The 12632-nt window shown below is 33.4% G+C and overlaps 1 protein-coding gene and 1 long non-coding RNA gene across 2 annotated transcripts; one reads left to right on the forward strand and one right to left on the reverse strand.

Moving 5' to 3' along the window:
* Positions 1-994: 994 nt before the first annotated feature.
* Positions 995-2380, reverse strand: LOC114163639. The gene has a single exon (XM_028047940.1). The coding sequence runs from the start codon at positions 2378-2380 to the stop codon at positions 995-997; it is 1386 nt and encodes a 461-aa protein (XP_027903741.1).
* A 5527-nt stretch (positions 2381-7907) lies between these two features.
* On the forward strand, positions 7908-12057 carry LOC114164869. Its single transcript, XR_003599608.1, has 5 exons — positions 7908-8024; positions 8198-8428; positions 9127-9194; positions 11712-11798; positions 11896-12057. It is a non-coding gene; the product is annotated as an uncharacterized LOC114164869 (long non-coding RNA).
* Positions 12058-12632: the final 575 nt, after the last annotated feature.

Consider the following 12632-nt stretch of genomic DNA (forward strand, 5'->3'; position numbering starts at 1 on the left):
ATGGATACCAAAATTTGATCCATTAGCCTTTGGTACGTAGCTCCTGCATTTTTTAACCCAAAAGGCATCACCCGATAACAATAATTAGACGTTCCTCCCATGAATGCTGTCTTATCTTCATCTAATGAATGCATTTTATCTGATTATAGCCTGAATAAGCATCCAAAAAACTTAACAAAGCACAACCCGATGCACTATCAACCAACGCATCTATATTAGGCAAAGGATAAGAATCCTTTGGGCATGCGTTGTTTAGGTCAGTGAAGTCAACACACATTCTCCAATTTCCATTAGACTTTTTTACCATCACCACATTCGCTAACCAAGTCAGATACTGTATTTCCCTGATATGAGCCGCTTCCAATAGCTTACGTACCTCTTTGGCAGCGGCCTGAGCACGCTCCCCACTCAACCGTCTACGTCTCTGAGCTTTAGGTTTAGCCGAATGATTGATATTGAGTTTATGACATAAATCAGGATCTATTCCCGTCATATCTGCTACACTCCAAGCAAATGAAGAAAGGTTATTCTTCAACACTTGTACAAGTTGTTGCTCCTGTTCCAAATTCAAATCCCCTCCAATCTTTAATTTCTTGCCCTCTATGAATATTTCTTTTATCTCTCCCACGGGCTGAGGTCTTCTTTCGGAGTGTACTAATCTAGGATCTAACTCGGGATCCACGACTACTTCCGCTGTGCTAACTGAATATGCAACCTTCCTTCTTGTCCTGAGACTGTCTTCATAACATTTGCGAGCCACTTCTTGATTTACTGATAAAGTGACTACTTTCCCATCATCGGTAGGAAACTTCATCTTCAAATAAACTGTCGATATTACGGCCCCCAACTTATTGATAGAAGGTCTTCCTAACAGCAAGTTATATGATGAAGGCACATTAACAACTATATAACGTATGAATATAGTTTTAGAATCTTCTTTTTCCCTAAAAGTTGTTCGAAGGTTAACATACCCTTTGACTTCCACCTGATCTCCCTAGAAACCAACAAGTACTCCATCAAAAGGTCTTAATTGATCTATCGGTATTTGCAACCCTACAAAGGTGTTCCAGAACATCACATCTGCCGAACTCCCTTGATCGACCAGTACTCTATGAACATTCCTTCCCATCATGATAACAGATAATACTATAGGATCATCTTCATGTGGAACTACTCCTTTTATATCCTCGCTCGAAAACACAATGTTTGGAACTTTCTTCGGCCTTTCAATTTTGGCCGTGGTCATGACACTCCTTACATATCTTTTCCTAGCCGAGCCGATCTGTCCACCTCCCGCGAAACCTCCTGCTATCGTATTGAAATCCCTTAGGACGGGTGTTTCGTGCAAATCGGTAACCGAATGAGTTCCAGATGGCTTCACATCTACATCTACTTTTATGTATTTCCCCATGAGTCCCTTATCCGTTAACACCGAGAGCTGATTGTTTAAAGCATAACACAAATTAGTATCGTGACCTCCCGCCTGATGAAATTTACACCAAGCGTTCGGTCGGCTCTCGAGGGTCCTCCCTGTGTTACTTGGATAACGCAGATGTTTAGATATTTCCGCATCTTCTAGGATTTCCGCTGGAGTTAATATGAAATTGGGAATTCTTCGAGTTCGAATATACTCGGTTCTCTGCTGAGCTACGTAAGGAACGAACCTGCGATCCATCCTAGTCCGAGGCGGAGTCCTTTCTCTTCGAGATGTTTTAACATCTCGTTCGCTCTTTGTGTTAGCCAACACCCTCTTATCTCCTGCTTTTTTGTGACGCATGGCCTCTTCAGTTTCTATTTCTACCGCTGCTCTTTGTCTTATCTCCATCAACGTCTTTGGAGGGATCTGATATAAGGATTCACTAAAAGAACTAGCACGAAGCCCCTTCACAAAGGCTTTTACAAGTAAACCCTCGTTAGGATCGACCACTCTCATGCTAATATTGGTGAAGCGATTGAGAAACTGTTTTAATGATTCTTCAGCATATTGTCGTATGTCAAACATGTCTGCCATCTCCACTGGTTTGGCCTTATTAGCCGAAAATCTTTCCAGGAAAGCACGTTTGAATTCGGCGAACGAGTTGATTGTGGAGCTCGAAATAGTGTTGAACCATTCAAGAGCAATTTCGGCTAGCGTGCCCATAAACATTTTACAACGTATTGCGTCGTTTCCCCCTGATATCAACATCCGAGCCTGAAACGCTTTTAAATATAACTCTGGATCAGAGTTTCCAGTGAAGGGTGCGATCTTTGGGATCACGAAATTATGGGGAATCGGCTCCTCCATGATCGTATTTGACAAAGGGTTGGCGTCGTTAACCTTGGGATTTAACCGACTAGAGTATCGGTAACCAATCCTGGTGGCATCTAGTCTATTTTGCATCTCCTCGTTTGCCTTCTGTAGTTGTTCCTATTGTTGAAGTGCGTCTTCTAACCGTCGGTGTGTTTCTTCAGCTTCTTTGCACAGTCGCTCTCTCTCACCTAGAGCCTTTTCTCGAAGAGTCTGAAGATCTTCCTCTGCTTTCTTACGAGTTTCCTCCCTCTCCTTCTCTAACTGAATTTGATCAGCCTCCGCTTTCAGTTTGATCTCCTCATTTTGTCGTTGCAGCTCCAAGATACTCTGCATTATCTGCTGCCTAGTCGGTCCTTCTCGTGCTGCACCTCTGCCTCTATTCATCCTCAGCTCTGTCTCTTTCTGCTCGTTCTTTAGTGGGGTCAGGATCGAGTTTTACCGTACCCCACGGTGGGCGCCAATGTTTTGATCAAGAAAAAGTGCCAGATAATTCTTAATCAAAAACAGAAAGAAAGGAAAATTTGTAACCCAAGCTTGAGACTTGTTTAGGTCTAAAAATAATCTGTCCCCTGACCATGGGAGTAAAACTCTTATTTATAGAATAATCAGTTACAAATATTAAATCCTATAGATAATACAAAATGAAATTATCTTTTTCCCCTAAAATATCTCTAAATATAATAACAACCTTACATTTATTCAACAACCAACCAAATCACTTAAATGCCGAGTACAATTTTTTTGACATTTTTAACCTCGACCCTACCCCGATCTACCAGGTATCTTTCATCCCACTCGACCACCAGATTTTCCTAACTATGACCTCGGTAAAACACCGAAATAATCTCTGGCCGAGTACACATCTTTTCATTTTTGCCAATATTTTCTTTGTCGATAATCTTCAATGATCATTGGTCACTAATCCTCATTTTCACTCATAACATTCATTGTTATATTTTATGCAAACGTCTCGTCAATGTTGACTTCATTTTGCTTCCATATTATCTTAATCATGACATAATTTATTGAGATCTCATCATTTTTAATAATTTTAGAAACCTTAGGTTCTTTTGAAACTAACTCATTAATTATGTGAAATAAATCTTTTGGGATTTCCACCTTTTTTATTAAGTCATCTTGCATTTATGCTCTTTTTCTGATTCGAGAGTTTTTATCTTTGAAAACAATAGGCCTACCACACTTCAAGTGTGCCTTTGCAACCAATAAACCTACCATGCTTCAGGCATTTTATGAATTAATATGAATTCTATTTAGAGCATTAGCAGCTGATATATATGATTTAGTTACCCTTTTTCAGTTAGTAAAAACATCTCGTAATTGATTTACTAATTTTGTAAATTAATTATCCTTTGAACTTCAAGATATTTTATTGTTGATGGAAAATCATATCCAATATATATTCTCAATCGTCTTTAAGGACCCATCATAGTCGCTTTTGGTGTGGAAATTGTAACATATACACCACACCCAAAAAATTCTTAAATGAGAAATATTAGGTTATTGACCAAAAATCAATTGCATAATAGAATATTTGTGATAACGTGTTGGCTTGATGCGAATCAATACTCTAGTATGCAAAATTGCATATCCCCAAGTAGTCATTGGAAGATTAGTTCTCATAATAAGTAATGATCTTGCAACCAATTTTAGATGTTTTATTAATAAGTTTATTAAGACTCTGGCAAGTGTACCAAGTCACATAAGTAGTAACCGGTAAGATCGGAATATCATTTCCCAAAAGACTTGTGTATACTAAATAATCATGTAATTAATAACTAATTTAAACTAAAGAATGAATCCATAATTTGGATTTTTGTGTAAGAAAGTAAATTTTGCATAAACAAGTAAAAGGTAAACTTGGATATTTGAAACTTTAGAATATGAAAAAGACTAGAAATGCAATGGATTGATATTGTTTTGGTTAGATTTCACCGACTTCACTCTCATGCATATAAAACATTAAAACTCTTCTCCATTAAATTACTAATGTCAACCCACAAGTCTACTCAAACCCTAATCCCTTAGTTGAATGAGGTCAGGTTTCCGTATTAAGAGTCAATTCCTTGAATCCCTAAATAAGCAAACCCGCTTTACAAACTAGGGTTTAAGGCAAATAATGGGTCAAGCTCTATTCCTAGATACAAGTTCCATTAGGTATATTGTTCAAAGTCTAGGTTTCAAGAGATATTTTTCAATACCTAATGACCAAAATATCATGCAATGAATAGTTAAAACAAAGCAAACATTAAGTAAAGAAACAAAGACACTAACAATTAATGGAAAAAGCATATATATATATATATATATATTCAAAACATTCACAAATACATGAAAGTTCAATGTCTACATATACCCCCAACAAAATGGGTTTAACTCTCCATTGTCATGGAGAGCACAAGCTTACGAAATGAAAGTGGAAGAGGAAAGAGATACAATGAGGAAGAAGGGATAGTTCCCACAAGCCCTAACAGTCCTCCAAACACTCCAAATCATGTTGTTCGAGCTCCAAAATGTCCAAGATGGGGTTCCCTCGCAAAAACACAGAGAAATAGGGCAAACATGCCAAATCAACAAAAGTGGCGCCTGGCGGAAGCTTCTCACTTTTAGGCACAACCTGTAAAACAGGTGTTGAAATTCTTTGTGTACCAGCCGACGATCTCTAGGTGCCGCCAGGCGGTGAGCCCCTAGAAAGGTTGTCACTTGGTGCTTGTTGTGGCTCGCCAGGCGTTGAGTCCCTAGAAACATGTTGTCGCCTGGCGCTGACCTTGTGTCATCCGACATTGGCTGTTTCTTCCATATTTTGATGTTTTTAAACTTCTTTTTGCTACTCAAGATTACTCACTTCGTTGAGTTTTTGGAACAAAGCTTCCAATCTACAAAAAGCATAAAAAATGGGAATCAATGGTAAATTTATATTAATGTAACCCAAAATGTATTTATTTACAAAAGCAAGGTAAAATTGAAAAAGCTATGGAAGAGTTGGTTTTCTGAATGAAATAAGACTTATATAATGGTAAAATTTAACATTATCAGTCTACAAGTCCATTTTTTAGTATGAAATGGAGAATTAGGTTAGATTAGGTTATCGATTACCAGCTCATGTCGAGGGTGCCATAGTTGACGTCGATGGGTTTGTTAGAGAGAAGCTGCTTTATGTCAATGTTGACGAGCTTAAGCAATTTGAACCCTTATTTCTTTAAATTGGAGGTACAACGGCAGAAAGTAATTCCATTCTTGTTTTCTTCACTTTTTGCCCAATCTCAACATGATATACAATGCAATATTCAACACTTGCTAAAAATTGCCACTGTACTTGAATATCAATCCAAAGAAGAAGAAGATTTGTCCCCATTTTAAACCCTAAATAAATATTTTTGCCTCGGTTCAATTTGCAACCAAGGCATATACCACATTCTTTCTCGGGTCCAACTCACATGAGGCTTATATTTCCTTCTACCTTAGGTATATTCCTAATCAAGGCATATACGTACTGCAATTTAATTAAAATAGTTTTTAACTTTTTTGAAATTAATTAACTTATATGCCTCAGGTGGCAGTCAACCAAGACCATAATGTCTTTATGCCTCAGGTATTGGAAAACTGAGGCATAATCTGGATCGTCCAGTTTTAAAATGTGAGAAGAGCGGGAGTTTTGAAAACATTTTTCAGGTTTTATGCCTCGATTGGGTATGATCCGAGGCATATAAGTGTTTATGCAGCGGTTATTATAGGAATTGAGGTATAAAAGTTCGCTAAAATTTAAAAAATGCTACCGCGTTTTGATATGCCTCGTTTGCTGAGGAACCACGACATAATGGCCAAGGTAAAATAATATAAATGCACTAGTGTCACCAACATTATCAAGATAGATTTCCTTAATAAGATAATTTGGGAGTGAGCTCTTAAGTTAATTAATTGTGCTAATAACTTTGCACATGTCTGACTGCTAATTGATAATACAAAAATATGTGACCATCTAGTAAATGCATAAAGTAAAATCATAAAATATCTAAATGATCCACGTGATAGGTGTATTGAACCACAAATATCACATATGTATTTGTTCTAAAAATGTGATTGACTAATTTCTAATATTTTTGGTGATGGCCTTATTATCAATTCTTCTTTGTGAACATACAATATATGAGAAATAATTGGATTGAAGAAGTTTTTGACTTTTAAGTTGGTGCCAACATATATTTTAAACTATTTTCAGCATCATGATAGATCGAGGACGACTCAACTAATCATGCCAAACAAGAAATTCAGTTTGATTCATAAGATTCTAGCTTACAATGACATGTGTTTCAATTATACTAATATATGTGTAGTACAAGCCATAAGAGAAGACTAATAATTTCTCGAGTACACATTTTTTATTCAACCAAAGTCTAATGATATATAGATATTCTATTTTTTCTTCATTATTTATCTCAATATGATATCTATTTAGACAAATATCCTTGAAACTTAAAAAGTTTTTATTAAACTTCTAATTAGATGTATAATGGCTCTTCGGAAGCCTTCAAATATATTTGTAGTACCAGAGATAATGCTAATATTGATTTCTCACATAACAAAAAGAGAAAAAAAAATATTATTACTCTTGAAAATTATGAGTTGTTGTACTATCAACAAAACATAACATATTTATTAGTCTATACAATACTACTACATACCAAATGATCATATATATAATTAAATTTTAGTATACTTAATAACTTTAACTCGTTGTAGGTACCACTCAAAATTAAACAACTCCACAAGTCATTTCAAATAAAACTAAGTATACAACATCATCTACGAAAAACTTTGAACCTTTATATATGTATATGTATAGTATAACAAAATCAAAACCACAAATCCATATATCAAAACTCCTATTTCACATTCTTACACATAATATGTATATTTTAATGTGTTAGAGATAAAATGAGTTCACAATATATATAAGTAACTTTAAATATCACCTTACAAACAAATTTTATAAACTTAAGAAATGAATTTTAAGTTTAATTTAACATTACAAAATCAGCTTGATGAATGTTTTTTTAGGGTTTTTCGTTACATGTGTAATATCCTACTAATTATGCTAAATAATTATTATAATTTTCTTTATCAAATACCATGAAAGTACAAAGAAGTACTTTTCCTCGAATAAACATAATTTCAAGTAATTTATATATATGTATAGACGATTATACTATTATAGTCGTATACTATATTGGAATGTTACAATTAACCAGACATAAAATACTATTATATCATAATTGTCTAATTAACTAAGTGAAGTTCATGAGGACATAGTAAAACCCCGTGCTGTCAACAGATATGAAATTGATTTGTACGAATGCATAGGACAGCAATCATGTCTCTACTATATGAATTCTGAAGACAGAAAAAAAGAAAAATAATAATAAATGATTATACAATTTATTTTCATTATTAGACATTGGTCAATCTGCGAGTCCTTTTTGAAATTTCGTTTTCTTGGTCTGTGTACCACAGATAGAAAGGACACCTGGTTTAGGGCAGGGGAGTTTACATTTCAAATATACACATCAATTATGAGACCTAACCTAATGTTAGGGAACATTGTACAGAACTTTTTATATATGGATTTGTCCGATAAAAAAGAAAACCTAGTTTATGGGTTTATTGCAGCGGAACCAGTATTGAGCATCCTGGCTTCTCCTCTCAACTTCATCTCCCTGTATATTCTAACTTCCAACTTTAATTTATGTTATTTTCATTTTATGTCATCCAGACACAGAAAATTAACTCTTTCGCTTCGTACCCACAAATTTTCTACCTTTCATCTCTAAAATTAAATTTACTCTCGATTTTGTGTTATGTCGTATTAATCATTCTTCACTGTCGTTGCAGTTCTCAAGATTAGGGTTCCCGCAGTCGGTGTTCTGTGCCTACCGACCTTATTTTATTTTGTGGGTGTTGGATTGCTGGTATATTATATATATACCCTTAGATGTGAAGTGTAATTTTGACCAAAATGTTTTTGAAATGAAATGTAATTTGGAGTTTTCAAAGTTGCACAGGATTCACTTGAGCCTCTTTCATTTGCTTCAACAGAAGAGAAAGGATTTAAACAAACAGAATGTAAGCCTCTTCTCACTAAAAAACTACTCAATAATCTGTGAAAGTCATATCAAAGTATTTCATCCATGCACCCTACTTGTACACTCATAACTTATTATCTCAGTTTTTCTCATCTGTATTTTGGTGATTTAGCTTGCCGCAGATCAGATCTTTGATACAGCATATATACTTGTTGATAGGTAATCTTGTTGATTTGGATCAACAAAGAGATAAAATATATTAATATTATGAATAGAAAAGTAGGTAAGCCCCTTCACATAGTTCAAAACAAATACACAAATGCATAGGATTTAAGAAGCAGTTACAGAAAACCCCTTCAGGTATGTTGTATAGATATATTAATGTATTGATTGAATAATTTATTATCTCTCAGACTTCAAGAAATGGATTTTTACTGAGTAATGAATAGAGGGTTCGTACACACAGAGTAGGGTGTTTTGGTACTGTACTTGTGTGAATGAATGAAACATGGATGTCTCTTTTGCTTGGATTGAAGGGAGACTCTTCAATTCTTTCTGCTGCCTCTATTTGTGTTCATATATATTCATATACTGCATATCGTCTTCTAGGTCTGAGCGAGTATTAGTCGGTGAATGAGATAACATTATATATTCATATATTTGCATTTGGACACACTCAGCTGACACTCAGCTGACAGATACTGAAACAGATACTGAAGCACATTTTTATGATTTCAGAAAATAGAATTGACAATACAGTATGAACTCAGATATCGGGAGTTACACCGACAATTCACGCGTTATGGGTAAGAATATACAAGATTGTTAATTATATAATCAACATCAAACATGAGATTAGTAAAATATAATTATAATTTTACCTATAATTATAGAATTTAAATTAATTTTATAAGTTCTTGATAACTTGTGATAAATAGTATTATTAAAACAAATAGGTAATGGTCATGAATTTAAAATTAATTAGAAAAAGTTAAAAGTGTTATTATTATTATTATTATTATTATTATTATTATAAAATGTAATATTTGTTGATGTTTATAAAATAAAGTTATATAATAAATAAAATGCTGCTCTCGAATATAAAATTATAATTTATTTATAAAAATTATTTGTAACAATCAGCTGGTTAATTAACATTAAATACAACTAAGAACTACTAAGTTTAATTACATATTACAGAGTACAATTTTGGAGTTTCACATATATTTTATCATATATATAATTTGCTTAATAAAATCAATAAAATAAGTTATGACGGTAAGGATAAAATTGATAATAAATTATGAATATTCGAAGACAATTACTAAAAGACCCTCCTTTATAATTATTGTACTGTATTTTGTTTTACCATTTGCAGTAATTTGTTACTTGTGAACAGATAGGTCAAAAAATATTTTAATTTATAGGGTTTATAGACGTTCTACTGTTTTGATATATGGTAACTAAAAAATTGTGACATATTTGAAAAAATTCAAATGTGAAGAATCCTAGGCTCTCATTTGATATGAAATTGAATTGTACATATGCATGGGACAACAAATCATGTCTCTACTATATGAATTCTGAAAATAAAAACAAAAATAATAAATGATTCTACTATTTATTTTCATGATTTCGTTTTATAAATTTGGCTTTCTTCCTCTGTCTACCACAGAAACACGTTTAGGGTTGGGTTGTTGGCATCAGAAGCAGCGTCTGAGCATCTTTGCTCTCACCTTCTTCTTACATAATTCTAACTTTCAATTTAATTTCTGTTCTTTTTATTTGAGGTTTTAATTCAAATCCGCAATTGTTCTATTCTATCTTTCATCTTTCTACAATTAAATTTACTCTCTATATTGTGTTGTGTTGGATTAATCTTTTTTCACTGTTGCAGTTCTAAGAATTAGGGTTCCTGCAATTGGAGTTCTATACCTAACCACGCCTATTTTCTGTTCTAGGTTTTGGATTGTTGGTGTATATACCCTTATGTGTGAATTCTAATTTTGACCATTCATTCACATAATTGAAAACAAATATATGAATATTATAATTATGAAAGAACCTGTTGACATAATTCGAAACAAATATACACAATTGAAGTATATGTAGCACAAAGGATTGAATAACTAATTAAGAAAAACTCAGAAAACCCATTGAGGTATGTATAGATAGTAATGTGTTGATTGATTTATTTATTAACCTGGTGAGGCTGCAAGAAATGCATTGATACTGAGATTAGTGGGAGAGAAAGAGTGAAGGAGTTTCTTCAGTCCTAGCAAAGGTATGGAGGGTTGCTGAAGTATCTGCTGTGTCATTCTTACACACAGTAGGGGTTATTGATAAGAGGTGTTTTGTTACTGTACTTGTGTGAATGAATGAAGCAGGAGATATTTTGCATCCTGTCTCTTTTGCTTGGACTGAAGGAGCCCCTTCAATTATCTCTGTTGCCTCCATTTCTGTTCATCTTCTTAGGCTTTCAGTTCATCTCTGTGTGAACCATTTCTTGCATAGTTGTATTAGTGATTCATTTTTTTTCTAGGAGTTCATATATCCAAAGAGAACAAATACTCTTAACTATAATTAAAAAATACTCTTAACTTCAATTATCTCTGTTGCCTCTATTTCTGTTCTTAGATATAATAAAAGGATGCACACTATGTAGCTCATGTAGCATATCGTCTCTAGATCTAGACTGCTCAAAATTCCGCAAACACCTACTACTTTTAGATTCACATGTTAGGAACACATCACAAAATATTTGCTTGTGATATGATTAATATTAAGATAATTGTACATTACTCTTAGATCTATAACCTAGACCATGAAGTTTAGAGCGGCTGTTTTTTTTGCTTGCAAGAGCATTATACAAAGGTTGTTAGGTGTTCCTATATTGTGCTAGAAAGCTAATACAACAACAAAGAATAAAGCAATAACTTCATAAACTCATTCTAGTTATATATATAGAGCATTGAATAGAGTTTTTTTTTTTCTTGTGAAAATTTATAAGGAGATTCGTCAGATTTTGGTATGTAATAATGTTTTATAATCAATATATTTCTTTGCTGATTAAAAAGAAAATTTTGCTTGTCAAGGAAATTCGTTATATTCTTGAATTTTTATCTTCACTAATTAATAAGATAAGGAAATATAGGATATCCCAATTCATTCATAAGAATTCACAAGATATAAGGTTTAATTTGATTATATACAAATAATAGTGAGTGAAGTGTTATAACACAATATATATATATATGTTAAAGTCAAAATCCGAGTGTTGTTTGTATGGATTGGAATTGATGTTCTCCTCTGTGCATCTGCAGCCATGACTGAGTACTGCATTACTTACCTGATTTGCAGCGACCAGGTTCTGCACCCACACTTTTTCCTCCTTTTTCATCATCTTAATGGTACAAAACTTTGTTTTGTTCAACTTTGAAATGATTGCTCTCATGTATATGCAAGTGTGACTTTGTGTGTGATAACTTTTACATTACATTTTTTCAGGGATTTTAGTTCAATTCTTCCCTCGGTGACTGAAATGGAAACAAAATTTACATAATGTGTTATTCATTCAATTTGTATTCCTTCAAAAACTTGCCTTGTTGAAGGTATCAATCTAAACCTTAACTATTTTCCATATGTGATTTAAGTGCACTGTACTACAAACAGATGATAAATTTGTTTGGTTTTGGAGCTTAACTTCGTTTTCTGTTCAATTGATAATATAACATGGCATAATTATTTAGTGAAGGAGGATCGAGTAAAATATAACATTATATATTGATTGATATATTTACATTTGGAAACACACTCAGCTAACAGATATTGAAGCAGATCTTGATGATGTCACAATATAGTGTCAACTCTGATCTTTGGAGTTACCCTCGAGTTCTGTGTCTGTCTACTGATTTTCAATAGTACATGAACTCTGCTCTTTGGATAATTCTTTTCTAATTTATCATATTTTAATCCATTTTAACAAAAAAATTATGTGAGAAAAAGCTGTGTTATAATATGTTAATGGTCAAGTAAAAGGAGGGGAAATAAGCCTTCTAATCTACTTTCTAGTACATTTTTTTTAATATTATCTTTTTTAATATATATATAATCCACGATCTTTCTTTCTCTTTTCTTCCTTCTAACCGCTAAGCCACCATGAAAGTATTGTTTTCATCTTTCAACAAAGAATGCCATATAATCTAAGGCACTTTAAGTTTTTGTTTCTTAATCCACAATAACTA

The sequence above is a fragment of the Vigna unguiculata genome, chromosome 9 (genome assembly GCF_004118075.2).
Source record: "Vigna unguiculata cultivar IT97K-499-35 chromosome 9, ASM411807v1, whole genome shotgun sequence".
Classification (NCBI taxonomy): Eukaryota; Viridiplantae; Streptophyta; class Magnoliopsida; order Fabales; family Fabaceae; genus Vigna; species Vigna unguiculata.

Excerpts from the sequence above, each read along its gene's own strand:
- LOC114163639 (XM_028047940.1), bottom strand. The coding sequence starts at position 2,380 with ATGCAAAATAGACTAGATGCCACCAGGATTGGTTACCGATACTCTAGT.